Source organism: Bos taurus, chromosome 24, assembly GCF_002263795.3.
Source record: "Bos taurus isolate L1 Dominette 01449 registration number 42190680 breed Hereford chromosome 24, ARS-UCD2.0, whole genome shotgun sequence".
In the NCBI taxonomy this organism is placed as follows: Eukaryota; Metazoa; Chordata; class Mammalia; order Artiodactyla; family Bovidae; genus Bos; species Bos taurus.
The window spans coordinates 37,121,124-37,148,652 of NC_037351.1; the positions used below are offsets into that span (position 1 = coordinate 37,121,124).

General features: G+C 53.4%; 2 protein-coding genes, 1 long non-coding RNA gene and 1 other non-coding gene across 13 annotated transcripts in view; 1 reads left to right on the plus strand and 3 right to left on the minus strand.

Moving 5' to 3' along the window:
- EMILIN2 (elastin microfibril interfacer 2) overlaps positions 1 to 14,747 on the plus strand; it is a 59,252-nt gene extending 44,505 nt beyond the window's left edge. The window contains exons 5-8 of one of the 2 annotated variants that reach the window (XM_005224159.5): positions 10,766 to 11,143; positions 12,466 to 12,498; positions 12,759 to 12,887; positions 13,736 to 14,744. In XM_005224159.5, the coding sequence (XP_005224216.2) occupies positions 10,766 to 11,143; positions 12,466 to 12,498; positions 12,759 to 12,887; positions 13,736 to 14,073 (878 nt within the window). In that variant the 3' untranslated portion in view covers positions 14,074 to 14,744. Of the gene's footprint in view, positions 1 to 10,765; positions 11,144 to 12,465; positions 12,499 to 12,758; positions 12,888 to 13,735 lie in introns of both variants that reach the window. The other variant, NM_001143869.3, reaches the window with a different exon arrangement.
- TRNAR-CCG (transfer RNA arginine (anticodon CCG)) lies at positions 2,949 to 3,021 on the minus strand. Its single transcript has one exon. It is a non-coding gene; the product is annotated as a tRNA-Arg (tRNA).
- On the minus strand, positions 10,076 to 12,759 carry LOC132343804 (uncharacterized). The gene is made up of 2 exons (XR_009492776.1): positions 12,036 to 12,759; positions 10,076 to 11,251 (listed from the first exon to the last, which is right to left on the minus strand). It is a non-coding gene; the product is annotated as an uncharacterized lncRNA (long non-coding RNA).
- Positions 14,748 to 17,012: 2,265 nt separating the features above from the next.
- Positions 17,013 to 27,529, minus strand: part of LPIN2 (lipin 2) — a 93,409-nt gene continuing 82,892 nt past the window's right edge. For 8 of the 9 annotated variants that reach the window (XM_059881123.1, XM_024984496.2, XM_002697792.7 and 5 more), the window contains 10 exons: positions 27,111 to 27,180; positions 26,129 to 26,218; positions 25,452 to 25,534; positions 24,292 to 24,436; positions 23,180 to 23,328; positions 22,413 to 22,499; positions 21,378 to 21,530; positions 20,967 to 21,081; positions 20,329 to 20,432; positions 17,013 to 20,013 (listed from right to left, as the gene is read on the minus strand). In XM_059881123.1, coding sequence (XP_059737106.1) covers positions 19,869 to 20,013; positions 20,329 to 20,432; positions 20,967 to 21,081; positions 21,378 to 21,530; positions 22,413 to 22,499; positions 23,180 to 23,328; positions 24,292 to 24,436; positions 25,452 to 25,534; positions 26,129 to 26,218; positions 27,111 to 27,180 — 1,141 coding nt within the window. In that variant the 3' untranslated portion in view covers positions 17,013 to 19,868. Of the gene's footprint in view, positions 20,014 to 20,328; positions 20,433 to 20,966; positions 21,082 to 21,377; positions 21,572 to 22,412; positions 22,500 to 23,179; positions 23,329 to 24,291; positions 24,437 to 25,451; positions 25,535 to 26,128; positions 26,219 to 27,110; positions 27,181 to 27,529 lie in introns of those variants that run through there. The other variant, XM_024984495.2, reaches the window with a different exon arrangement.

Genomic DNA, 27,529 nt, shown 5'->3' on the forward strand with positions numbered 1-27,529 from the left:
GGACTTGGAGAGGTGCCTAACTTCTAAAAGGTAAAGAACTAGTATATTTTTTTGGCTGCATCTTGCAGCTTGTGGGATCTTAGCTCCTCGACCAGGGATTGAACCCACATCCCCCACAGCAGAGGTGCAGAATCAACCACTAGACTACCAGGGAAGTCCCTAGGACCACTGTATTTTCGTGACTGTCTCATCGTCCACTCTGTGAGGTGGGTGTCATGCCCTTTCCTGGGCCCCGTGCACCCCACCCCCCTTCATTCATACAGTCATTCATTCCACAAATAGTCATGTCCTTGCACTGGAGTTTTAGCCCTTGCAGGATCTAGAGGGGGAAGTCAGGGAATGCACAGCCCAGCAAATAAAGGTCTGATTTCAGCAGGCAATCAGTGTGCAGGGAAAGATAAGCAGAGGAGGTGACAGAGAACAGGGGACTTGGTGTTTTAGATGAGAAGTCAGGGAAGGTTGCTCAGTGGAGACGACCTTTGAGCAGAGACGTGAGTAAGATAAGGGAATGAGCCTTGTAGAGATCTGTTCCTGGCAGAGGGAACAGCATATGCGAAGGTCCTGAGGCAGGGATGTCTTTGTCCTGTTTGAGAACTCAGGACGTCAGTTTGATCAAGTCCATGAGCAAGGGGGAAGGTCACAGGCAATGAGGTCAGGGGGTAGGGGTCAGATCAGGTGGGATTTTGTAGGCTGAGATGACAGATTTGGATTTCAAGTATCATGAGAAACTCTTGGAGAATTTTGAGCCAGGAAGTGATTATTATTTCCCAAGTCTGTAATCCCAGCTACTCTACACATTCTTTGTGACTTTGGACAAATTATTTATCTACTTAATGCCTCACTTTCTATAGCTGTTAATTGGAGAGAATCATGGTGATAGTGATACTTCAAGAAGTTAGCATGATAACTATTGTTCCTGTGCATGCTAAGTCATTTGAGTTGTGCCTGACTCTTTGAAGCCCCATGGACTGTAGCCCACCAGGCTCCTCTATCCATGGGATTCTCCAGGCATGAATAGTGGAGTGGGTTGCCATGCCCTCCTCCAGGGGATCTTCCTGACCCAGGGATCAAACTCACGTCTCCTGCATGGGCAGGTATGTTTACCACTAGCGCCGCCTGGGAAGCCCCCCTGTTCCTAAGGAGTATTTCTTTTTCTTTTTCTATTTTTTGGCTGTTCTGTGTGGCATGTAGGATCTTTGTTCCCTGACTAGGAATCAAACTTATGCCTCCTGCAATGGAAGCAGGGAGTCTTAACCACTGAACCACGGAGAAGTCCCAGTAGTGTATTAAATAGTGACTGGCCCTTGGTCATCCCTCAGTATCAGCATGACTGTGACCCTCTGTCCCCTCTGCTGGACATCCCTTCTGCTTCTGGCTGAAATCCTCTCCTCTTCTTACAAGCATGCAGCCTCAGAGCAGTGAAGGTGGGCTCGCCCGCACTGCAGACGTGGGATGACAACCTTAGGTGTTCTGAATGTTCTAGGGATCCAGAGGGTTTTGTTCTTTCCTTCTTTTTCTTGTTTTCTTGTCTAAATTGGGACTGAAGTGTAAAGTGTAAAAAGCTGAGAAATCTCCCCTCCCTAGCATTCAGGTTCTTGTTGTTCTTGTTTAGTCGCTCAGTTGTGTCCGACTCTGTGTGACCTAATGAACTGAAGCCCGCCAGGCTCTTCTGTCCATGGAATTCTCCAGGCAAGAATAATGGAGTGGGTTGCCATTTCCTTCTCCAGGGGATATTCCTGAGCCAGGGATCAAACCCAAGTCTCCTGCTTGGCAGGTGGATTGTTTACCTCCAGGGAAGCCCAACATTTAGGATTCATGGTTAGTAAATCAGGTTCTGAACGACAAGGGGATTGGGGAAGTCCTCTATTCTGTGGATGTGGCCTCAGAAGTCTGGACTTTTGTTTCAGTTCCCCCCACCCCCTCCCCCAGCTCCCTGTCCCGTTCTTTTAGCTGCTTCTTGTCCGCAGTTGCCCGGTCTCCATGCTACTGTAGTTATTGGGTGGGGGCAGCTCCAGGCCCTGCCCCCCCCCACCCCAGCGTGGCTCAAAGACAGAATCTGCTTCCTGCTGGGGCCCTGGGACCACCTGGCCTGCACCACAGCCTCTGAGCCCACACAGCCTCCCCATCACCCATCTGATCAGATACTGAGCCCCGGGCAGATTTGGGCATTTCTGCTGTTCCCCTTTCACTTGGGATAGTAGGCGAGTTCCTGGTATTGAGAAGCCTGGGGCTCCCACAGAGCTGAGCCAGGCAGAGGGACAGTCTCTGTGCCAGGGTAGCTCTCCTCCCCCACCTCATGGTTCCAAGAAGGGCCTTCCTGCCGGACATGCAGGACTGTTTCCACACACCCCAGGGACTGCTTCCTCTTTCCAATCTGCCACCCCTTTCTTCTGCAGATGTCTTCAGGCAATTTCTTGTAAGTACTTAATTTTTTTTTTTTTTTTTTTTGCGTATAGTCGATTTACAATGTTATGTTAGTTTCAGGTGTACAGCAAAGTGGTTCAGTTATACAGCCACACATGTTCATTCTGTTTCAGATCCTTTTCTCATATAGGTTATCCTGGAATATTGAGTAGAGCTCCCTAGGCCATACAGGAGATCCCATAGGTTACGCACCTTATATATAGTAGTATGCATGTGTTCATCCCAAGTCCTGATTTATCCCTCACCCCTGTGTTTCCCCTTTAGTAACCATAAGTTTGTTTTCAATATCTGTAAGTCTGATTCTGTTTTGTAAGTTCAGTTGTTTCATTTTTAAAAAAAATTGGGTTCCACATGTAAGTGATGTCATATGCTATTTGTCTTTCTCTGTCTGGCTTATTTCACTTCGTATCATAGTCTCTAGATCCATCCATGTTGCTGCAAATGGCATTACTTCATTCTTTTTCTAAAATTTATTTTTATTTATTTGGCTGCCCTGGGTGTTAGTTGAGGCATGTGGGATCTAGTTCCCTGACCAGGGATTGAACCCGGGCCCCATGCATTCGGAGTGTGGAGTCTTATCCACTCGACCACCAGGGAAGTCCCGTATTTCTTTCTTTTTAATGGCTGAGTAATATTTCATTGTGTATATATATCACATCTTCTTTATCCATTCCTCTATCCATGGGCATTTAGGTGGCTTCCATGTCTTGGCTCGTGTAAATAGTGTTGTAGTGAACACTGGGCTGCATGTATCCTTTTAAATTATGTGTTTTTTTTTCAAATACATGCCCAGGAGTGGGATTGCTGGATCATCTTATTGTTGTGGTTCAGTTGCTAAGTCATGTTCTCTTTGCCCACCAGGCTCCTCTGTCCTCCATTATCCCCTGGAGTTTGTTCAGATTCATGTCTGTTGAGTCTATGTGCTGGATCATATGGTAGTTCTATTTTTAGTTTTGAATGGTATTAATAACATTTCATTTGGGGGTGCTACAGATTTAAGAACCCCATCTTTATCCAGTTGCTTAGCCTAAGCTGTGCTGTAAGAATGAAAAAAACACAGGTTTTTCAAATCAGCTCAGTTTAGTCGCTCAGTCGTGTCCGACTCTTCGCGACCCCATGAATTGCCTGTCCACCACCAACTCCTGGAATTCACCCAAACTCACGTCCATCAAGTCGGTGATGCCATCCAGCCATCTCATCCTGTATCATCCCCTTCTCCTCCTGCCCCCAATCCCTCCCAGCATCAGACTCTTTTCCAATGAGTCAACTCTTCACATGAGGTGGCCAGAGTACTGGAGTTTCAGCTTCAGCATCAGTCCTTCCAATGAACACCCAGGACTGATCTCCTTTAGGATTGGCTGCTTGGATCTCCTTGCAGTCCAAGGGACTCTCAAGAGTCTTCTCCAACACCACAGTTCAAAAGCATCAATTCTTCGGCACTTGTAAAGCCTGGCAGGGGAAGAGTGGCCTCATGCCAGTGTTATGACAGTTTTGGCCTTCAACTTGAAATTGGCTGAGTTTGAGGCCAGTGTAGGTCCCAGATAGCATGATGGAGTCAGTCCGAGTGTCATAAATACATAAAGGCTGCATAAACTGCGCAGACTCGGACCACACTGCCTCTGGACGATACCTGCCCTTCTGCTCTGTGAGCATCTGGTTTCTGTAAAGCTCTTCAGTTGGTGAAAGCAGCGGCTGCTTTTCTCCATCTGAACCTTGACTCTAGGACTGCTGTGTCCTTGGCACCGGCCTCTCCTACAGCTGTGTGCAGAGTCCCCTGCGAGCTTGATAGAAATAAGGACTCTGGGCTCCCTCGGGAGACTCCTGCTCAGCAGGGGTGAAGTCAGTTCCAGGAATTTGTCATTAAATTTGTAATTAAAACAGAGAACCCCCCAGCTCCCGTCGTGGAAGCGGAAGGCAGACCCCCCTCAGAGGCAGCTGGGCCAGAGAGAAGCGGAGAAGCAGGGGGTGGTGGGGAGGGTGGGGAGGGAGGGAAAGTCCTGGGTGCGGAGCCGCAGCCCCCGCGCCAGCTCTGCGGGACCCGCGTGTCCGCTGACGGGCTCTGCCGACGCTGTCACTGTGCCTCCTCACATCCTGACCGTGGCGGCTTTACAGCAAGTCTTAAAATCAGGTAGACCCTCTGTGTGTCCATGTACAGCTTCAAATCAGCTTGAGAATTTCTATCAAAGAAGAAATCCCCGGTGACTTTTTGGGTCAGGTCGGCCTCTCTAGGGTTCAGTGATAACAGGTGACCTCTGTTCCAAGGGCACTGCCCTGCTGATGTCAACCCGCGAGGCTGGAGCTGTGTGTGTGTCAGTGATCTCTAGACCGCACTTTTCAGAAATGCCAGCCTGTTTGCCCTGTGGAGCCTGATTCCAGGGGCCTCTTCGTGGTCACACTGGGCGGGACTCCTTTCTCGGCGGGGCTCCGTGCTCTGGAGGGACGGTCAGTACGGGCCCTAGATAGGTCATAGTCTCTAGATCCATCCATGTTGCTGCAAATGCTTTACTTCATTCTTTTTCTAAAATTTATATTTATTTGGCTGTCCTGGGTGTTAGTTGAGGCATGTGGGATCTAGTTCCCTGACCAGGGATCGAACCCGGGCCCCATACTTTGGGAGTGTGGAGTCTTAGCCGAGTGTGGACCACCAGGCAAGTCCCATATTTCTTTCTTTTTAATGGGCAAGTAATATTTCATTGTGTGTGTGTGTGTATATATACACACACACCACATCTTCTTTATCCATCAGTGCTGTGATGGAACCACACAGTGCCCCCGGGACCAGCTTGAGTGTTTTCTCTCTCCATTCCAGCCAAAGTGCAAAGCAGCATTTCCACTGTTTGCTCAGTAGGACAGTTCCTGCAAACCCATGGTCTCCCCCGCCCTGCTGTCAGGGGAGTCGCGTGGGGTTTCTGTGCGTCGTCTCCCCAGCGGCTCCTTTACATGCCTCCCCATCCTCTCCCCCCTTGACCTTCCAGGCAGGGAGACCATCGAGTGTCTCCTCAAAGCCCCTGCCTCGTGCCCCCCATGCCTGGTCAGTGCAGGAACCTGGTCCCTTGGCACCCCCTCTGAGCCTGGCATTTCTCATCAGGGTGGCGAGGGTCCTTCCCAGGCACAGAGCTTTGCCAAGTGGTGTGACTATCCTTCCACTTAGCCTGCTGTATGTCAGAATGTGGGTGGGTTTCTTTTAAAGCCAGAAGTCCTGGGAATTCCCTGGCAATCCAGTGGTTAGGATTCCACTCTGTCACTGCCAAGGGTCCAGGTTCAGTCCTTTGTCAGGGAATTTAACATCCTACAAGCCATGCAACCAAAAAAAAAAATACAAAGTCAGAAGTCTTGATTGCCATCTTTAAAACAGTCCCACCACCCCGACCTGTAGTTGCATTTGGTCAGCAGACACCCTCGCAATGCCAGGCAGCTCCCCACCCCCTCCCCACACTGGGCTTCTAGTGAATTGGCCTGGACAGTTGCACAGTGACTTGTCACTGTCAGGGATGTGGCCCCACACCTGTCACTTCATCTGATCAGCCAAATTCTGCCTGCTTGTCAGGAGACTTTGAGGGTTTAGCCTGAGTGGTGGATGACTCAGCCACGCCGCCAACACAGACTCTGACGTCCCCACAGCCCTGTGCTGTGACATGACTCCATGGGGTTGCTGACAGTTTCCTCAGGCAGGTCTTCATCTTAGCAAAGGTTACAGTGGCTTTTAATAATAACTTTAGCGGAGTGGGAGTGGCCTTTCCTACCTGCTATTGGCTCTGTCCTTGGTGAGGTCGTGGCCCGGCTTGTGCACAGCTGCACAAGGCCACTGTGGGGGCATCAGGACGGAGACCTGGAGGCAGGCTGTGGAGCAAAAGCATCATCATTCCTCACGTGAAACACGGGCAGCCCCACTTGGTTCTTATGAACTCAAATGGTCACTGGATTAGAAACATATGTGCAGTTCGAAGAGACACTGGCTGCCAGAGTTATCTTCCCAGATGGAGCAAGATGCTGTCCAGTTTGTTTCCCGTGTGTAATAAATGTGTGTGTTAGAGACACTACGTGATGTGCTGGGGGCCAAGGTTGGGGAGCAGTCGGGATCCAGGGCGGCTTTTTCATGCTGTCTCTGCTGTGATGTGAGGGGTGTCGGAGCCACCCGTTCTGCACAGAGTCCTGGACGGACTCCCCGTGGAGATCAGTGCAGGATATTTGGCCCAAGTGGTTTATTTGTTCATTCTTTCCCCTCTGCCTTCCACTTGCTATCACAGGCCTGGGTGTTGAGGGAGTGATGACTGAGAGAGAGAACCATCACTGTTTCTAAGTTCTGGCATTATCCTTACAGACCCTAGAAAGACGATTATTGTTAGCAAAGTTAGGGCGCCTCCTCTACTGGCTGGCGGGAGTGAGGGTGCAGCCCAGGGTACCGGCCTTTCTTCCTTCACCAAATACTCAGACGTCTCAGTGTCACGTGCCAGTCCCTGGTGACAAAAGACCATTAAAACGTGTCCTCAAGTGTTCATCATCCAGCAAGTGAGGAGAGGTATGAAAACCAGACAGGCCCTCAGAGCTCCGTGATTGGGAGGCAAGATTGTTAAGCGCTGCTGGGCTTCACAAGGAGCAGCGGGACTGTGGGGAGGGGTGTGTGTCGTCGAGGATTCCCGAAGAGCCGGGCCGGGGGCTGGACTGAAGGCGGCAGGAGACGATGGAGCAGGTGGTGCGGACACGGCTGTCAGAGGAGATTCGACTGGATCTTATGAACAGTGGAGGACAGCTGGAGGGTTCTGAGCAGGGACGATGATAAGGACAAACTGTCCTCTGAGAAAGGTAGGGAGGAAGGACCCGAAGGATGATTCAAAATGAGAAGCTGGACTTAGCCCAGATCGGGGTGCGTGTGAGAAAGGAGAGGGCAGAGTAAAATACGACTCGAGCACCTAGACGAGGTGACAGAGACAGATGGGGCTTCAGAGAAAGCGGGATGATGCGAAGGGTTTGTAGGGGGATAGGTACAAAAAAAGGTGTGAGGGGCTTGTATTTGGCTATTTTCAGGTGCTTTGTGTCGGAGAACGCCATGGCACCCCACTGCAGTAGTCTTGCCTGGAAAATCCCATGGACAGAGGAGCCTGGTAGGCTGCAGTCCATAGGGTCCTAAGAGTCATCAGACATGACTGAGCGACTTCACTTTCACTTTTCACTTCATGCATTGGAGAAGGAAATGGCAATCCACTCCAGTGTTCTTGCCTGGAGAATCCCAGGGACGGGGAACCCGGTGGGCTGCTGTCTATGGGGTCACACAGAGTCGGACACGACTGAAGCAACTTAGCAGCAGCAGCAGGTGCTTTGTGTACTGTAATTCTTTGAGGGTTATAGGACTGGGGAAGTCTGTGTGTTTAAAGTACGGGTGGAGACACGCAAACTTGGGCTGAAGGGAAGGAGCCAGTGAGGCAGAAGGAGAGAGATGGAGAGGAGAGGAGCAATGTTCGAGGAGCTTCTCCAGCAGAGAAGGGAGGTGGGAGCGTGCGCCGCGGAGGGAGGCCAACTTGTGAGCCGAGAAAACAGCGTGAGGAGGGGAGACGGACAAGGAGGGACCTGAGCATGCTTGGACTGGAGGGAAAGGAGATGGGGTGGGCCCCAGTATCGTCTGTGTTTTATAAAAACAAAACACTTCTGAGGAATTTACAATGGAAACCACCTCCCCTGCCCCTTCTCCCTGTTACCCTTCTCATCCCAGAAGTGGCCACATGCAATTCTTTGAGCTGTTTTCTCCACTGATGTTTACTTCCTTATTTCTAAATCAATTTATTAGCTTTAGATATCTCTCTATGGATATTATATACAGTATTGGACATTATCAGCTGCAGACATTAGCCCATAAGGCTCTTTCATGTCTCCCCCTCCTCCCAACTCCCAATAGTTATACCACAAAACTCAAGTCAGTATTTATACTATAAGCTAAACAGCTCAATAATAGCCAAATAGGATTGTGTTGCTTTCCTCTGAATTAGTAGTAGTGTTATTTGCTAGATTTTATGTATCTGTCTTGGGATTCTTCTCACTCACTGAAACTCTCTCAATACCATAAAAAGTATCAGGTCATTTGTTGGTTCCATTAAAAAAAAAATTTTTTTTTTGGCAAATCATGCATTTAATTTAAAAAAATTTTTTTCAAATTGGAGAATAATTGCTTTACAATGTTGTTGGTTTCTGTTGTACAACAACATGAATCAGCGTAAGTATACATTTATCCCCTTCCATTTTTCAACCTGATGACCTCCCTCTGGGAGTTCTGTCTTCCCAACACAGCCTGGACTGCTTCCTCTCTAGACTTGAGAAAGCTCTAAGGCTTTCAATCTGAAACTTTGCACTACCATCCTAGAAGTTTCTTGAACTTCTAGGTTTTTAATGGTTTATTTTCATTTAGGTGGAGTACATTTTCCAATAGCTTTTTAAGAAAGGGTGCTCAAGAGTTTTGCTGGTCTTTAAATATTTCATGGCTGAAAAAGGTTTATTCTAGTTTCACAACTGGCAGATACTTTAGCTGAGTACAGAACTCAAGGTTAACAATGATATTCCTTCAACATTTGAAGGTGGTGTTCTTTTGCTTCCTGGTTTCCCTTACTTGAGAGTCTGATGATGTCCTTCTGATTTGAAGTCACTTCTCTCCATCCCCCAAGTCTGTAGGATCTTCTCTTTATCCTCAGTGTTCTGACTATGCCTTGGTTTGGGTCTTTTATTTAATAATCCAGCTGGGATCTTTTACAATTCTAACGAATTGTGCATTCGATTCTCTCCTTACCACCTCTCTATGCCCCAGTTTTTCTATTTACTTGAGAAAGTTCTGGATTGGAAAGAATCTAATTTTCCTAGTTTCTCTCCTATTATCCATTGTTTTATCTACCTGGTCTACCTTCTAAAAGATCTCCTTGATTTTGTCTACCAACTCTTTCACTGAATTTTCTTATTTTGGCAAGCATATTTCTAATCAGTGAAGACATTATTCTCTGGTTAGGCCTCTTTTAACACCAATCTATTCTTGTACTTTGGATGCAGTGCCTTCTGTTTCTGAGTTTATTTGCCTATTTTGTAGAGTAGGCACAGGGTTTGTAAGAAACAGTACGTGTGGGAAAGCATGCAAAGAAGCAGTTTATGTCGGACAGAAGCAGCTAGAGGGTGGGCATCCTTGCCAGCAAGGAGCGTGTCTTACTACATGTTTATTTTCTTGTATTATCTGTTTCTTCAAAGTTCCTTTTTATTACTTGGTTATTTCCTTCTCATCCTGTCCTTCACTGTGGCTAGTGGCGTCTCCATGTCTGAAATCCTTCATGCCAGTTTCTACGTCCAACCTAGCCCTTCCCACCAGAGTACTGCAGAGAATTAAGACTTGATGCCTTCCCACTGTATGGTGTGAATGAACTTATCTTCAGTGCATCTAGAATGGTGTTAGCTCTGTACCATCCTGGGGGACTTGAGAAAGTGATGATCAGTTCACTCAGCTCACGTTCTGGAGGGCTTCATCCTCTCATGGAAAGGGTGCTTGCGGAAAAGCTTCCCTTGGGGCTGGAGGTGGGCTGGCAACCTAGCTCTGTGGGTAGAGGGACCTGTGTTCCATCTGCCACAATCACCTTTGTGACTTTAAAAAAACTAGACTGGGGTGGGGATACAATGCAGTTTCTGATTTTACTTGATAATAACTTTGGAGCTTTGGAACCTGGGCCATGGCAGGCACCCTATGGATGGAGGAGGAGGTAGGTGGGGTTTGGCTGTTGAGGAGGGTATCAGGCCAGTCCTGGTTGTTCCTAGATGTCTTGCAGGCCTGCAGGAAGGGCAGTTCCAGGAATGTATTCAGAGTAGGAAATGGGGGCAGTTGCAGGCTGTGTCTCAGCACTGTTCCGAGAGGGCAGGGGGTGTGACCCAGGAGGCTCTTGCAGTGGTGCTCCAGTTGGAAGTGCTCCAGCTGGTGATCTTAAGGCTGTGGTGACCTCTGTGCCTGCCGCAGAGGCAGCTCGTGCTCTCTGACACTCTGGGTCACGTGAGGTCTGCAGAAGCAGGCCCTCGGCTTGTGGTGGCAGCAGGCAGGTACAGTTGCGGGGTCATTATGGAGTTTTTGCTGCTGGAACCAAGGATAATGTTATTTTGGGGAGAGCAACCATCATGTAGAAAGAGGCTGAAGACCCTCCTCTCTGGGGCAAGGGGTCCCCACGCTGTGGTGGCTGCTCTTGTGTTTACCAGTGGACCTGGCCCAGGGACCCCCAAGCACACATCTTCCAGGAAGCCATGCCCATGGGGCCTCACAGAGGGGCCTGTGATTGAGCAGTCAAGTCTGTGGTTTTTAACTCTCTTTCTTTCTACTTTCTCAAACGCTCAGCAGAGGACCCCTCAGAAACGCCTCAGCCTCCACCCCGGGGGAAGGCCCCGGAGGACGTAGGAAAGCCCTCAAGCCCGGCAGAGGCCCCCACGGAGCTGTCCACTCCAGTGCTGACCCCACTGCTGCCGCCCAGCACTCCCTCGCCTCCGAGGGACCCAGGACAGAAGCCCGTCCTGCCCAAGAGACGCCCCCCACCCCTGCGGCCCGGCTGGACAGGGCTGCCCTTCTTGCCTGGCTCCACAGGGGTCATCATGGAGACTGGAGAGGCCGGCCCCCCAGGCAGGATGGGGGTGTCAGGGCGGGGCCTGCCCCGGGGTGTGGATGGCCAGACCGGGCAGCGGCCAATCCCCAGCGCCGAGGGCTACGCAGGAGCTCCAGGTAAGTGCACCCCAGGCATTGGGAGGCTGCTGCGGGGCTCTGTGGGTCATGGGTCCAGCCAGCAGGGAACAGCATCCAGACTGAGCTGTCCAAAGATGCCGCAGTGCCCTGGGCACAGAACATCACACTTAGAGTTGCACCCTGGGCTATATTACTTGTGTCATCCAGGCAGCTCGCTGATCCTCCCAGCAGGAAGTGCACTTGAAAACCAAACATGTACTGGGAGCCTGGGCAGCAGCAAAGAGGAGCACACAACTAAGCGGGTAGGGTGGAAGGTCTGGCTCCAACCTTAGATGTGTGGCTGGAGGAGGCCAGAAGCTGGAGGAGGTTGTTGGATGTTGGAAGTTGGAGGATGAAGGAGATAGGAGGAGGGATGAGGATAGTGAAAGGAGGTTGGATGATGGAGGTGGTTAGAGGAGGCTGGATGTTGGGAGTTTAGAGGAGGTTGGGAGGATGGAAGTTGGAGAAGGTTAGATGAAGGAGGTTTGGAGGAGGATGAGGACGGAGGAGGCTGGAGAAGGGTGGAGGAAGGAGATTGGAGGCTGGAGGATGTCAGAGGGTTGAGGGGATCAGAGGTTGGAGGTCGCGGGGAGGTTGGAGAAGGAGCATGGAGGTTGTTGGAAGTTGTTGGAGGTTGGAGAAGGGAGGAAGTTGGAGGAGGATGAAACACGTTGGACGAGGGAGGAAGTTGGAGGATGGCTGACGTTGGAGTCCGGAGGAGGAGGAAGGAGGTTGGAGGAAGTGGGTGGAAGAGGCTGGAGAATGGCGGAGGATAGAGGTTAGTGCGTAGAAGAGACTGGAGGAGGTTGGAGGAAGCTGGAGGAGTTTGGATTTTGGCGGAGGATGGAGGAGGTGGAGGTTAGAGGAAGAGGAGAGGTCAAGGGACACTCACTGTGTTTCTGTCCTGAAGTAGGTGCTAGACATGCAGCTCCTTGACCAGCACCACGGCTTACATTCTGACACATGAGGAAACTGAGGCTGTGAGCTGTGATGTGTAAACCCGTGACGCTGGGTGGGGGAGGTCACATCAGCTGCCACAGGATAGTACCACCCTGAGTTAAACCCATCAACTTCCTGCAGGGAAAGCGATGAGGCTGCCGGGTGGGGCCGTTCCTTCTCAGCCGCCCCTGGCTTAGGCAGGGTGCTGCCTTCTCTAGGATGAAGGCTTCCCCTGTTAGTTCCACGTATCACGGGTGCTTATACTCTGTCGACGATGTGTTCCTTTGCACATCCTCCCACTCACTGTGTGAGGAACAAGCGGCAAAGGGACTCAGAAATGAGGGGCTGTTAAGGGTTCTGACAGTGTCTGCATTGTCTTTCAGGGTACCCCAAATCACCGCCTGCAGCCTCCCCAGGTACTCAGCCGGGGTGGGAGGGGAGGCCGGGGTGGGCGTGCCTGGGTGCCCCACCCCCAGACGTCACGCACGCGCCAAGTCCCGACCTGACACACAGGGCCCTGGCACTCCCCCAGCCGCCTGCTCCTCCGACGAGGACAAGGCTGGGTGTCCACCTCGCGTGGTGGTGTCCACCCTGAGGGGAAATGAGAGGCCGAGGCCGCCCCTTGGGACCGCACACAGGCCTGGGCCGGGCCTGACTGCAATCCTGTCCCCCCCAGGGGCTCCGGTGCCATCTCTCGTGTCCTTCTCCGCGGGGCTCACCCGGAAGCCCTTCCCCAGCGACGCCGGCGTAGTCCTGTTCAACAAGGTGCTGGTGAACGACGGGGACGTGTACGACCCCAGCACCGGTGAGTCTGCCTGTGCTCAGCTGCTCCGGAGGGCCTCCCGCTGCCCCTTTCTGAGCCAGAACCCACTCACCCTGCTGGGATGGGTCTGCATGGGCCCCAGCCCCCAAAATGGGAGGCCAACCTTGAGCCTGGGCTGCTGCCCCTTGGGCTGTGGGTGCCTCACCTGCGAGAGACCTGACCCCTTAGTCCCCGCTGTTCCCCAGCCCACAGACACCAGCAGACAGGGGGCGGGGGCGGTCACAGGTCGCGTGCACGCGGTGGCTGGGGCTGTGTGTGGCAGCTGGTTCTGGGCAGAGGTGGGAGCTGCCACCCGGGCCCCGGGTTTTAGCATCAGGGCTTTGCTGGGTGCTCACGGCCGGCTTCCCGGGCTCCCTTGCTCCCCCTGCCCGGGGTGTGGGGACAATGTCCACGTGTCAGGGACTCTTGGCACTCAGAGGTGGGGACCTCCAGTTCTCCCACGGGCCCAGATGCCCAGAACCAGTCTGGGCCGTGGGTCTTAGTAAATGGGTTCGGTGACGCTGAGCAGACGCAGGCCGTGTGCCCAGAGTGCAGGGCCTGGTCTGGCTCTGAGGCTCTACGATACAATTAAGAGCTCAGTGACCCGGCCCTCGCAGGGCAGGTTGAAGACTCGGGCCCTCTCCCCAGAGCCCTCGGAGGTGGCCACTCCCACCAGCATGGGGTCTGGACTCCAGCTCCTCCAACCATGTCTCCACGGCTCATCCCCCCACAGTGGGCCTGCCTCTGGTGGGGAGTGGGTGAGCTGTCTGCCTTCATCCGGGCTGAGTGCCCGCTCGGGCAGGCCATGACGGGTACACCACACGCTCAGGTGTCTGCTTTCCTCCCCACAGGGGTCTTCACGGCTCCGTACGACGGGCGCTACCTGATCACGGCCACCCTCACACCCGAGAGGGATGCGTATGTGGAGGCCGTCCTGTCAGTGGCCAACGCCAGCGTGGCCCAGCTGCACACGGCCGGCTACCGGAGGGAGTTCCTGGAGTACCACCGGCCACAGGGGGCCCCACACACCTGCGGGGGCCCGGGCGCCTTCCACCTCATCGTGCACCTCAAGGCGGGGGACGGCGTCAACATCGTGGTCACGGGGGGCCGGCTGGCCCACACGGACTTTGACGAGATGTACTCCACCTTCAGCGGGGTCTTCTTGTACCCTTTTCTTTCCCACCTCTGAGGCGGCCGGGGAGCAGGAAGGGGCTGACAAAGCTCGGAAGCTGTAATGTATTCAGTGTGTGTGTAGCCGGGGCACGGGGCAAGCTATCTGCAGACACCCCGCCCCTCCCCCAAGATGGAGGTGGAAGGCAGAGGGGGAACCACGGGTTAACGTGGCCACCGCTCCTGCCACTCCAACTGGACAGCTGGACGAGGGTCGGGCGTGCCCGGCCGGCCCCCGGCTCCTCCCCCGTGTCCCCAGGCCCTGCCTCTGGCCGGGCCTACCTGGTGCTGACTGTGGAGGCTCCGACCGCTGCCTGGTGGACTGCGTCCTCCTGATGGACAACGAGGAGGAGCTGCTGAGAGGAGACAGGCGGCAGAAACTGGTGCCCGCCGCGTCTGTCTTCACTGGAGCAGAGCCATCGCCGGCCATCTGTCTCCGTTTACCCTGCCGGCGGGAGAAGAGTTGAAACACTGAAGTGGCACAGGCCACCACGGACCCAGGGCGGACAGTGGGCTGTCCCAGGCTTGGCTCGCCATCCCCCCACCCCCTACCCCCCGCCCCCACGCAGCGTTTGCCTGGCTGAGAGGAGGATGCAGGAGAGATTGTCGTGTGGCTTGTTGGGGCTCCTTGAATGACATGTACGACTCAAGTGCAAAGACAGGGAGTGGCAATAAAAACGTAAAACACTTCCAGTGTAAGCCTGGTGCCTCGTGGATCGAGGGCTGCTGCTAAAAAGCGCGACTGGAGTAAACGAGTTTAACAGCTATAGAAAGGAAGCGTGAACACATGGGTCTCAACCGTGCAACTGGCGTCCCTCAGCATCCAGGCTGTGCACTGCAGGGTTGTGGGTGGCTTATACAGACAGACCGGATGTGCCTGAAGGTCAGAGCCCCCCACAGCAGAAAGGGGGGCTCCTCCAGGGGAGGCTGAAAGTCGCACTTAACCAGCACCTGTCCAAGCTAATGTGACTGCTTGCCGCCCAGCTCTGAGAGACCTTGCGCTCCCAGGGACCAAAAGCTGATCATACTGGGGTTGTCTGGGAAGGGCAGGAACCTGCCTAGGAAGCCCAGGCCCCACACTCCTCTGCCAGCAGCCACATCAGCCCCCTTAGCTCCACATGACCTGCTGGCCAATGGAGTGCCACTGGGGGGAGGCAGGTTCCAGGGAGAGGTGTGGACCATAGAAACAAGTCTTTCAGCCTAAATCAAGCCACCAGATTGGCTATAAAAATGCCTTTTCCAGGACTGCTCGCCAAGTGAGGTTACAGGGTGGCCGCTGGGTCCCTGAGATGGGGTGAGCCTGCCTCCTCACCCGATCCCCCAGATGGGGCAGAGGGGCCCAGGATAGAAGGCCTGCTGTTTTCTCGTTTTACAGTTCGGGCCCCTCCTTCTGGGGCTCAGGGGTGGGGTGCATGCTCACCCTGTTTCTACAGCTGGGGAACAGGCTGTCAGCAGCTGTGGCTTCCCAGATATGACTCATGGGAAAAACCCTACGGCCGTGGAGTGTTTTCAGGAAACCCCAGTTGGCACATGGCTCTGCCCTCTCCCCTGACACCCCCTTCCCAGGCCTTACCCCGGGCCAAGCGGGACAGACGCTCAATGGGAACCAGACGGAAGGCAGAGACGGACCTGCCTCGCTCCACGGACGGCACCAGAGTGGCGAGTGCAGTGTGCCCCTTGGCGGGGCCGTACGACTAGTCTACTGCAGTGGTGAGTTTCAGCTCTGTGTCCGCGACACGCAGTGTAGCCAGATCACAGCAGGTCCTGCACTGCCGTTGAAGTCAGCATCCTGAGACAGGAGCGGCTGTCTTTTCATATGGAGAGGAGCAGACTGGGCTGAACTCAGGCTGAGTGGCTCAGAGAGCTCGCTCTGGAAGTCAGTGGCCTGGCGCTGAGAGCCTGGGAGCGAGACATGTGGACCAGGGTCCTGGACTCAAATCAGGCATGAGGTTACGACTTCTGAAATAATGGGGTTGCTGAGAAAAAGGTCACGGTGCACCTCGAGATAAGCGGTGACAGGACTGGGATGTGTCAGTCCTGTCTACAAATGGCCCCATTTAAATGATGAGAAACAAAACCAGCAATAAAGACCGAAAATCAGTGCAAACTGCAATGTGAAGTCACTCCCACGTTAGCACATTCGTCTTTCTCAGTGAGCCCGTCATCTTCTGAACTTTTTCACACTGTGCAGTTTGAAAGGAAAAGTAGTAGTTGTGATCAGCGATGTGCTTGCAGCTGCACACGCACAGACTCACTTCTCACACCCGCTCGCCTCGCCCCTGTCTCGGCCACCAGCCAGCGGGGAGGGCAGCGCACCGGAGGCAGTCTCTTCCTGATGTGAACCTGTCTGAAGTGATTCCCTCCTTTGCCAGAAGGGCACCCCACAGAGCCGCAGTCCCCGCTCCCCGACCTCACGCCCAGCCACTCCATCATGAAAACAAGAAGACAAGGTGGGTGCTGTCCCCACATGGAGGCACGTGCTTGAGGGAGTTGGTGGGTTCAGCATGGGCTCAGCCACCCGAGGGGATTAAATAATACACAGGGTGTGGTTTTGAACCCAGATCACTCTGAGTCTCCTGAGAGCTGATGAAATCAGGAGGGCTACGTGCTGTTCACCCAGAGGAGGGGCTTTAATGCAAGGTGGGGTGGCCAGGGTCCTGAGGAGGGCTGGGGGGATGCAGTCGGGAGGATGCCAGGGGGTCACCCCTAGAAATTATGTAGGCATGACTGGATGGCTGCCTGGCAGAACCTACAAAGCAAGGGAGGTTAGTTCCTGCGGGTGGAGCCTCACTTCTGGAATCAGATCTTATAAAAACAAGCACCAAAAAGAAGCCCTTTCTATACACAAACTTAAGTGTCAGCAGAGATCAAAATGCTAATTTATGGAAATTGGCAACTTCTGGCAAGAGTTTAGACAAGACAATTTAAATGTCCGCTGAAGGAAAAGGTCAAGACGCATTGAGTTCACATTTGTTTATTGTTGTAACATTTTGTTTTGAACATCAAACACTGCACCAAAATATGAGCCATTTATCTTCAGTTATCTTTGCCGTAAAGTAAGTACTGATGTTGACAGTTTCTGACAACTCAAGAAACGTATTAGTGGCACTGCTGTGTCTAATAATCAAATGTTGTCATAGACCAAACGTAATGATTAAATTAAAAGAGCAACATTTCCCCTCCCTCTTCCTTTTCCTACCTTTAAAACAAACCCAAAAAAGTAGTTTTCACCTGGAAAGAGCACTTACTTTAAACCAAAACTCAACTTGTCACTGGTTTCATTAAACCCAGCATTTCTCTAGGCTCAAGAGTTAACTCAAGGCTTCCCAGAGTTAACTAAGATGATACTAGAAAAGATGACAAAATCCCCTGGGAGAGTCTGTTTTCACCGACCTGCAGACAGCACAAATCCGTCCTTGGCCTGTTCCTTTGGGTCTGGCCAGTACCCTTTAGGACGCACTCCGTCTGCAGGGCCACGTGCGGTCAGGGGCACGAACACTTCTGGCTCCGGTGGGTGGCTATCACTCCTGGATTGTCAGCAGCTTTCATCTCACATCACACTAGGAAGTTTTTTTCTTTTTCCAGCTGAAAACTAGGCGCTGTCTTACAGCACAGCAGATGTGGTCCTCACACGCAGGGCCGAGCCTGCCCGCTCTGGGCCCTCGAGCATGCCTCCTGAGCCCCGTGGAGACGCAGATGTGGACACCACAGCCGCACGAGCTTCCACGTGCGGAAGGTGTACAATTGGGTGGGATGCAGTCGGGAGGGACAGAAAGAGGGAAGGGGCCACGGCGTTCCACTGGCAGAGAGAGTGACCCAGACGCGGCTCCTGGAGATGTCGCCCGCCACCGAGAGCAGCGAGCAGCCACCACTCCTTCTTAGCTCTCCTCCTGAGGTCTGTGTACAAACACACCGAGGGCATCTCTCTTTCACAGAAAGAACAAATGTCATTTGTACCAAATGGCAATGGATTTTCAGCACAAACAATACTTTCACACACTCGAGCGATAGTTGTCATCTACGTTCAGCAAGAGGGGCTCCTTTAAACGAGGAAGAACACTCAGGTTGATCAGCATGGGTACCCAGCGCGCCGGTGACACCCGCGGATCAATGTGCAGGGACAAGATGACATTCCAGCGCTGGTGGACACCGGGCGGAGGGGTCGGCCACCCCAGCGCAGGTTCCCCGTCTTAACCCTCTAAGACGCCCCAGTCCCAAGAGGAGAGCTCATCAAGGAAAAGAAACTGTCTCGTGAGAGACTCTATTTAAAGGACAACCAATGAAGGACGACAGGAAGGCAGGTGTCAAGCTTTTCCATACCGCAAACGCGCACACAAGCCTCTGCGGCTCCAGGGAAGGGCCTGCACCGAGCAGAGGGCCAGGCCGCCACCGGCAGCCACGAGATGAAGGAACCGTGGGTGACTATGCTGCCACTAACGGGGCAGAACCTCACACGAGGAACACAACCCAGCTTCCGGACCTGCTGGTCGTGACTAGGTCTTTAAATGATGCATCCCTGAACCGTTTGCAGTGGGAAGGTTTGTCCAGGGGGAAGCATGTCTGGTTCCCCTGGGAACACGGCTTCTGGGCTCTGCCTCCAACATGGCTCAGTGGAGTCCAGGACCTTCAACCCTCCACTCTGGAGAGCAGCCACCCCCGCTTCTCCAGCTCGAGATGAACAGTATTGTGGTGGAGCAAACTGAAAAGAGGAGTACCCCCAAAATACAGCACAGGGAAAGCAAAAGGCTGACCCGAAACCATGGTCGGGGGGAGCAGTGTGCACTGCTCTGCAGTGTTTCACTGGGTCACTCCCCTCTCTCCCTGACTCCGGAAGCGCTCACTGCTTTCTCACCCAAGGCGGGGCTGCATGTGGTCACCACTGGTCTCCAGGGCCTCCTCTCTTAACAGTTCTCTTGATTTTAATCCCGAGGGGGCTGTCCACACCAGCTCATCTCTGCAGGCTCGTGCTCACAGCCCTGGAGGGGCGTGTGGACGGGACCCTTCCTGGGTGGCTTGCTCAGCTGCAGGCATGGGGAGGGGCAACAGACACCTTCCCAGGACCCGGCCCAAGCGCACGTCTGCACCTCTAGGCCTCCCTGAGAACCGAGTTTCCCTGCTGGCTAACCGACTCCTGCTGCCAAGACCACTTCACGACATGACACACATCCTGCAAGACCCACACCTTCCGGTGGGTCCAGGACACAACACGTCCCTGCCAAGGAACGGTCAGGGTGAGGAGGCGATGCTCTTTCCTTCCCCCGAAGCCCCGGGCGCCAGAGCCAGCATCCTGCTTCCATGGAGTAGGAGATGGAGGGAGGAGCCCACGGGAGAAGTGAGCAGGCGGTTCAGACATCATCAACTGGACCCTGATTCCCTACAGCAAGCCCTCCTCTCAGAGAGAAACACTCTCAACTGCCCAGTGGAAATTAGAACACTTTACTTTGTGCAACATTTGGTCCACTCTTAGCTTCGCTTCTCTTCTCTTCTTCTTAAATTACGCAATTAAAGGAGCACCGGGCACGCAACTCAACACAGAGCATGTGGGAGGCCCGGCCGGTGACTGGAGCCTGGGCCTCAGGCCCGAGCCCCTCGCTGCGCTGGCCGCCAGCACCACACGGCAGCCCTGGGCCCAGGAGGGTGCGGGGGGGCGCGTCCGGCCCCGGCAGCTCCCCAGCCTGTCCCTGCCGGCACCCGGCGGGCAGTGCGTCGTCACACCTGTGGCCAGGAGGGTCCCCGCATCCTCTGTCCAGCAGAAGGCCGGCTGCCTCCCCTGCTGTGGGAGCCACGATCCAGCCCCCCGCCGGGGCTGCCACCTCAGACCAGGTCCTCCAGGTCCACCTCGGGGATCGGCTCTCGCCAGTAGCAGAAGGAGCTGAACTCTGGGCATAGGAAGGCAGAATTCTGTTCCTTGTTGAGAAGCGGGAACACGTGTTCCACGAGCTCACTCAGCCTGTGGTACCTGGGAGTGGGGAGGACAGGTACCACGACTCAGCACCTGACCTGAGGGCACGAGGCAGCAGGCTGCGAAGCCAGGTACTCAGATACCTCAGAAAGGAAGGTCCCAGATGGGCGCCCTCCTTCCCAGGGCTCCACCTCCCTCCTCAGAGTCTAGGCTCCCCAGCCACCCCTCAACAACGGCTGCAGAGGTGGGGGATGCCCTGGCAGAAGGGGGGGACAGAGCCTGGCAGGGCGGAGGCTTCCAAGGGCGGGCACAGCTCTGACCCCTGGGCCCCAGCTGCACGGCGCCAGGGCTGAGGAGCAGGAACGCACTTACGAGGACTTGTTTCCTTTGGTCCTTTCCTGTATCAGCTCGCCCTTGGGGTTCACGGTGAAGATCCTGCAGTCTGGGACACCCACCTGTCTGTAGGCATAGACGTCCTGCCACAGAGAACACAGAACAGGGTGGTTACTGAGAAGTTCTCAGGCACCACGGGAAGCCGTGTACGGAGAACACGTGGAGTTGGGGCAGCCGCCACCAAGGCTGAGCTTCAGACAGACTCAGACTAAACAGGGAGGCCAACGCGCACCGCAGAGGGTGCTCAGGAAGCCAGAGGACGCGGGTGCCAAGGAGACTCCAGGCCCCAGAGTAGGAGAAGGGAAGCGCTCGTGGCTGGGGGGTGGGGGAGAGGCAGTGCTTGGATCTGGGGGGCAGATCCAAGGCTCGGCTTAGAATTCATGGAAATGGAACGAAAGCCCCTGGTCACACACGGGCATCCCAGGGCAGGTCTCCGCCCCCAGCACCTCCCTGCTGCAGGAGGAATAAGGCTGATGAAGTGAGCACCCACCCAGCACGGGAGACCTCACTGCGGCCGCACACCTGGGGTGAAGATGATGACCCGGCTACACCCTAAAGCACCGTCCTGCGCGTGTTTCCCACGCCGCCCACACGTGCAGCCCGGAGGAGACACCTACATTTGGGCGGTTCCCAAAGGCAGCGTAGAAGGGCTGCTGAGCTGGGGCAAAGAGATTCTTGATGTCGGTCAGACACTCAATCTTGAACTTCTCCGGCTTCTTTTCTATTACTTCCCTAGGAGAAAAACAGAAGTATCACCACCGAATCCAAAATGGCAGTTTTCCCTGGTCTGTGGTCTGAAAACCCACAGCCATCCATTTTCCTAAATCCTTCGTAATTGGTATCGTTGTCCATTTCTGCCAGCCTGACTTTTCTCAGCTGTGTCTGACACAGACCAGGTGAGCGGTGTGCGAGTTAGAGTAATGTGGAACTCAGACCCAGAAGCTCTGTAACAGATACAGTGCAGCCAGGCCCCAGCCCCCGCAGGCACACACACACACACACACATGCACGCACGCACACACACGCACCTGTGGAAGGCAGAAAACAGGCTGCTGGGGGACAGCATGAGGGGGCCGCGGGGCAGGATGGTGCCCTTGTCGTTGACCCAGTGCAGGTAGCCGCGGGTCATGTCGGCCATGCCGATGGCGCGGGCCGAGCAGTACAGGAACTTGTAGCCGTTCCTGGAAGAGAACACGTCCTGTTTAGCCCGTGTGCTGTTCAGCTAAAGGGGGAAAAATGCATTTTTTCTTTTTAAAGGTCCAAATAAAGTTCCTCTCATCTCCCATGAAAGTCGAATTCCTAAATTTAATACAAGAATTATCAGGATTATAAAGATCTCACCACTCCATGAAAAACACCATGGAGGAGACGTGATTAGGGATTATGCTAAACTTTCATGTAATAATACCTCTACAGAAGCCGAATTATAAAACAGACAAAAAACTGGGGGCTGTCTTTAAAGGATGTGCTGTAGATGAAAGAGACAAAGGGTCTTATTTACAAATACAACTTCCAGAATGCAAATCATTCTATAAAACAAGAAGCAAAACTCTACCTGGGTAACTGACATACTCATAATTTTCATATTGGGACATTCTCAACCTCTGCTTAACACACTGTTGTTCTGCAGATCGATTTAAGTTGATGTATTGGGATTCCCACAAAGGCCACAGCACTATGTCCTCACAAAAGTTACTTGACGTAGAAGACCGCCTGGCAGACTGATCCCCCCACGCACGCGTGTATTACCCCCTTCAAGAAAGACAATTAAAAGTACTCAAAAAAAACTGCAAATGATTAAACTACGGCTGCAAACCCAAGCACAGCTGTAACTACTGACACAGGCAGTGCCTACAACTCGCAGCCCCGTGCGAGAACAAGGCGCAACCCGCCAGGCGCACGGCTCCAGTCCCACGGGTGGTGGCTCACACTTTCCCATGGGGGAGGCTCCAGTGAGGGGTGAGAAAGCAGAGTGAGAAAGCTGATCACAAACAAGATTTCCTGGGACCTTCTATTAAGTCCAGCAAAATCCCAGCTCACTAGCCACAGGGTCAGGCACCTACTCGTTGATGGAATGGTAGAGCTTCGCGATACCCTGGTGCGTCCAGTCTTTACCCAGCTGCGGAAGAATCTGCCCCAGAGCGTCAGACCTGCGAGGGTGGAACCAGGAGGAGGCGTGAGGAACCAAGCACACAACGCCAAGTGTTGGCCTGTGAGTGAAACACCAGCTTCTGCGACAGCAGCCGCGGGGGGAGGGAGGGGGCCTGGGGGGGGGGGGGGTGACAGCCCACAGGGCGGTTTCTTTGGTCTGTGTGTGCACAAGCCGAGGACATCACCCAGGAGCTTCTGAGACAGCCACCAGACCCAAGGGCCAGCCCTTCACTCTCAGGAAGCGTTTACAACCACTCGGCCTCCTCTTCTCTAATTGCAACAGCTTCTATTTTTTCCTCCCCATGCCAGAATTTGGAGACCGAATAATTAAATCTTTCCAAGAGTTATTATTATTGTCATTTGGCTGCGCCAAAAGGCTTGCAGGATCTTAGTTCCCCAACCAGGGACTGAATGAATCTGGGCCCTCGCTGGTCAAAGTGCTGGGTCCAAACTTGGCTGCCACGGGAATTCCCCAAAGCTGTTCTGACCTTCTGTTTGTATGGCCCCACCCACCTCCTCCATCCACAGAATGATTCTGTGGGGACTGCACTCAGGACCTCTCAGTGCAAGTAGTTTAAAAAACTCTCCTGATGGTGGCTGGTCACTCAGGTGAGGAAGCCCCTGGCCCTCTGCACACGGAGCTGGGCCCTCCTTTTGCCACGCCAGGGCTCCCGCTTACTTGGTTATTGTCCCGTCAATGTCGGAAATGATGACCTTGTCGTTCCAGTTCCACAGGTATATGGTCCCTGCACAGCGGCAGGTGCCTTGATACTGGGTTGTGATACTAAACACGACATCATTTGGGCCATCTTGGAGGTTCAGTTTCGCCTTTCATAAAAAGTGTAAGAATCAGCAAAATCAGAGCTTTGAAAATTAAAGGCACTCCACTTTGACAGAATTCCATGCAACAATTAAGTCACACTTTCCAAGAAAATGTGGTCAGAGAAACTGCTTAAGATACAGTGTTTCAGGATGGGGGACACATGTACACCAGTGACTGATTCATGTGGATACATGGCAAAACCCACCACAATATTGAAAAGTAATTAGCCTCCAATTAAAATTAATTTTAAAAAGATACAAAGTTACATGAGAAACATCCTAATCTCTCAAAAAAAAAGGCAAGGAAAAGCAACAGAAAATGGTTTTGGAACAGAATCTGAACACTCCCCAAACTGCCGGTAGGTGGCGTCTCAGGACCCAGATCTGGGAGGATGCATTGGGGCTGCACCTGCGGCTCGGGAGCTGGGCTGAGGAACTTCGGCCTGAACTGTGTATACGGTGCCCAGGGGCCCTTCTGACCCCTGCTCCCCGGTCTCCTCCCCGCCCCCCAGGATGCCCTGTGTACCAGAGATCCTCCCCCTTGGGGCACAGCAAGACCAATTCATACTGAACATGGGTGAAGGTGGAGAAGTGGGAAATTGACAGAAGGGGGAGATTGCATCTAGGTAAGATGTCATTTCCCTCTGGCCGTGGCTCCCATGAGACAGCGTGGGGCCCAGAGCCAGTCTGGACGTATCGGACTCAGGCTGCACACACAGGTGCTCTGGTTCACTCCCAGACATGGAGACAGGAGGCCTGGGGGTGAAGGAGGGGAAAGTGCATCCCAGGGGACCCTAGGGGTCCCAGGTCGGGGGCTGCTGGTCTCCTGGACACATGTGGGCATTTACATGGCCATGTGCGGGGCCGCCTGTGAGGTGTGGGGTTGGGCAGACGGAAAGGGAGGCTTGTCAAGGTGACCAGTTACTAAGGCTCATGAGGCTGGACCCACCCAGACCACACGGGACTCACGATCTGGTCTGAGGACAGACGAAGAGACTTCTTATAGGAGGTTGTGCCACTATGGCTTGGGGGTTCTGTGGGGGCGGAGTCCACCTTGATGGACTCTTCCAGTTCCTGGGACCCTTCGTCACTCGATGAGTCATCCTCGGCCGACCTGTCAAACACAATCTGTTATTGGAGAGGCTGAAGGACGTTTACAGACAACAGCTTTTCATTCAGGATCCGGAGCAGACAGAGAGAGAAGTCCCAGATCCACCCAAGAGGAGACCCAGGGTCCATGTTGCATGATCCACCTCCTCCACGACTGGCTAGGGTCACTCTCCTCCTCCCTTCTTGAGTGGCCAGGGTCACTCTCCTGCTATGACTGGTTGTATTCTGCTAGAACCAGTGAATGCTACTGATTCTCGCTCTGCCGATTCTTGTTGAAAGGGGTATGTATGTTTTAAAAGGTACAAATTATAGAAAATACGAACGCTTACAGTGATTTAAGAGACTAACAAAAAAGATTTTATATAATCCTTTAAAAAGAAGAGGGTAAAGAACAGGAAGATGAACCCAAGACTCAGGGATGGGAAGAGAACAGAAGACGTGATGGAGGAAGGAGCACAGTGGCAGAACCAAGAACGGGCGCATCGTGCTTCCTCCCCTCAGGCAGCCAGTCCACACGTCCAGGGCAGACTCCTCCCAAGAAACCAAAGGGGCCCGCCCCATCTCTAAGGTTCTGTCATGTCTCCTGCTGCGCCTGCCAGCCAGGCAGCAGGGCCCCCGGCACTTCAGATCTTATGATTCCCCAAGACCTGCTTCCCAGAGGCCTGCATGCCAGGGGCACCTGTCTCCACGGCTCCAGAGCAGGAGCAAGATGCTTAGGAAGCAGCAATGAGTATCCTGACTCTAAGCTCATGATGCGTATATACAAACATAGATGTACTTTTGGCCATACCACATGGCTCGGCTTGCAGGACCTTAGTTTCCTGACCAAGAGTTGAACTCAGGGCCCTGGCAATGAGTCTTGAGTTCTGACCACTGGATCACCAGGGAATTCCCTAAGCTGATGATATTTTTCAAGAAAAGCAGAAGTTATCTGTTAACTGAGTGGCACAATGAGGTCACTGACTGTCCACAGAACAAAAACATTTCGAACTCAGAATCATACAGATCTGTCAGGTCACCTGCCACTGGCTGGCTCCTTGGCGCCTGATGGCCGGTCACTGGGCGGCGGGACCTCTGCTTTCCCTTCCTTGGCCTCTGGCAGCTGGAAGGAGAGGACGACAGTGGCGATGAGCAGCTCTCGCCCGACTGTCGGGGCAAAAAGCCATCAGCAGCTCCCTCAAGGAATTAGCAAAAGTGCTGTCTGAATCCACAAATTAAAAACACTTAAGAAACAGAGCCTCTAGTTTGAGCCAAAAGGACAGAAATCTGAGAGAGAAGTCATACGCTGTGTGTGTGTGAAAAGCTGCCACCACCAAGCCAGGGGCGAGGAGTGACAGGCACCAGCTCAGTCACACAACATAAGACACACGGGCCACACCCATGAGGCCTGGGCAGGGGCCGAGGGCACGGGTCCCCTCCTCCTGGGGGCAGGGGCAAGCTCTGGGGGTGCGCTTGAGGTCACGGCGCGGCCCCACCCCTCACCAGCCCCGTGCCTGGGCCTCCCGAGGATACACAGGAGCCCACACAGTGGCACCGCCGGGCGGCGGCGAAGGTGACAGGTGACGCGTGCGCAGCACGGTATCTGACCTGCACGAGTAACTGTTCACACACGGTGCCAACTATTGTGAAAGAGCACCATGGAGCCCAAATGGGACTTCCCTGGGCTTGGCACTCAGCCCACCTCCAGCTCGGTTACCTGCTTGGTTATGCTCTCCCTCTTACGCCAGAACCACCAGCGGCCAGATTTCTTTGGCATCTTATCTTTTACCCAGGACTCAACTGTGGCCTGAAAACAATGAGCACAGGTTAGTCCAGCATCTCAGGCACAGGGCACTCGACCCCTCTCTACCCTCAGCCAGAGGGTGGTGACGACGCCTCGATCCGCCGGCGCCCTCTCTCGGGGCCGTTCCATGCTGTCAGGCCGGGTGGTCTGGCCCCTCTTAGGGGCAGGTGGGCTGCTCTCCCTTCTCTGCCCTCACGAGTTATGAGGACCAACTGATGATGTCACCTTGGTGGACAGATTCCAAGCTTCAGTTTCTACGTAACAGGCTCATTAGCCGCAAGCTGAAGGACCCACACTGATGCCACACTTCCTGGGGCCCTCTTCCTATTGCATCTTTCCATATTAACGGGAGGAAATGTTTTTATCTTATATTTAAATAACAATTAGTGAAATCTCTCAATCTTGACACACGATCAGAAATTGGTATAAGTATCTAGTAAAAATGACAGCTACGGCAGCCCAGCCAATTTCCTGGATTTCTGGGCATGAGATGATTTGACTGATGGTATTAACTTTTTATGCTAAGTCACTTCAGTCGTGTCCGACTCTGTGCGACCCCAGAGATGGCAGCCCACCAGGCTCCCCCGTCCCTGGGATTCTCCAGGCAAGAATACTGGAGTGGGTTGCCGTTTCCTTCTCCAATGCAGGAAAGAGAAAAGTGAAAGTGAAGTCGCTCAGTCGTGCCCGACTCTTAGCGACCCCATGGACTGCAGCCTACCAGGCTCCTCCGTCCATGGGATTTTCCAGGCAGGAGTACTGGAGTGGGGTGCCACTGCCTTCTCCAATTAACTTTATAATATTAAGTAAAACTGAACAACACCCAGTTTACAGACATGCACACACGGATTCTCAAAGCGCTGTGTGCTGCAGACATTTCTGGGGAGCAACAACTCACCTTGGGCAGGCTCTTCTGGAAGACCTGAAGGCTGAGGACCATGGGGGCCGCCAGCGCCCAGCTGTAGTAACTGTGAGAGCAAAGCCAGGCACGACCGTCAGAGAGGAGAGGGTGGGAGAGGAAGCAGAATGCCATAACAAAGTCCCTGTTCTTTCCAATGAAGACGTGATCAGCTCAGCTTCTTGCCACATAAGCAATCTTTGCTTCAAGCCAAACTTCTCCAAGCAGAGAAGTAGCACGTGTAAAATAGAGCAGCATTTCAAGCCTCACTGAAAATAAAGCTGAAGCTTCACTCCAAAGTCGCTGCCCATTTAGCTCATTTATATGAAATGGCATAGTGAGAAAGAATATAATAGTTAAACACTATATAGCACTTAGGGAAAGAAAAATCTGCAAGAATACTTGACGATTATAAACAA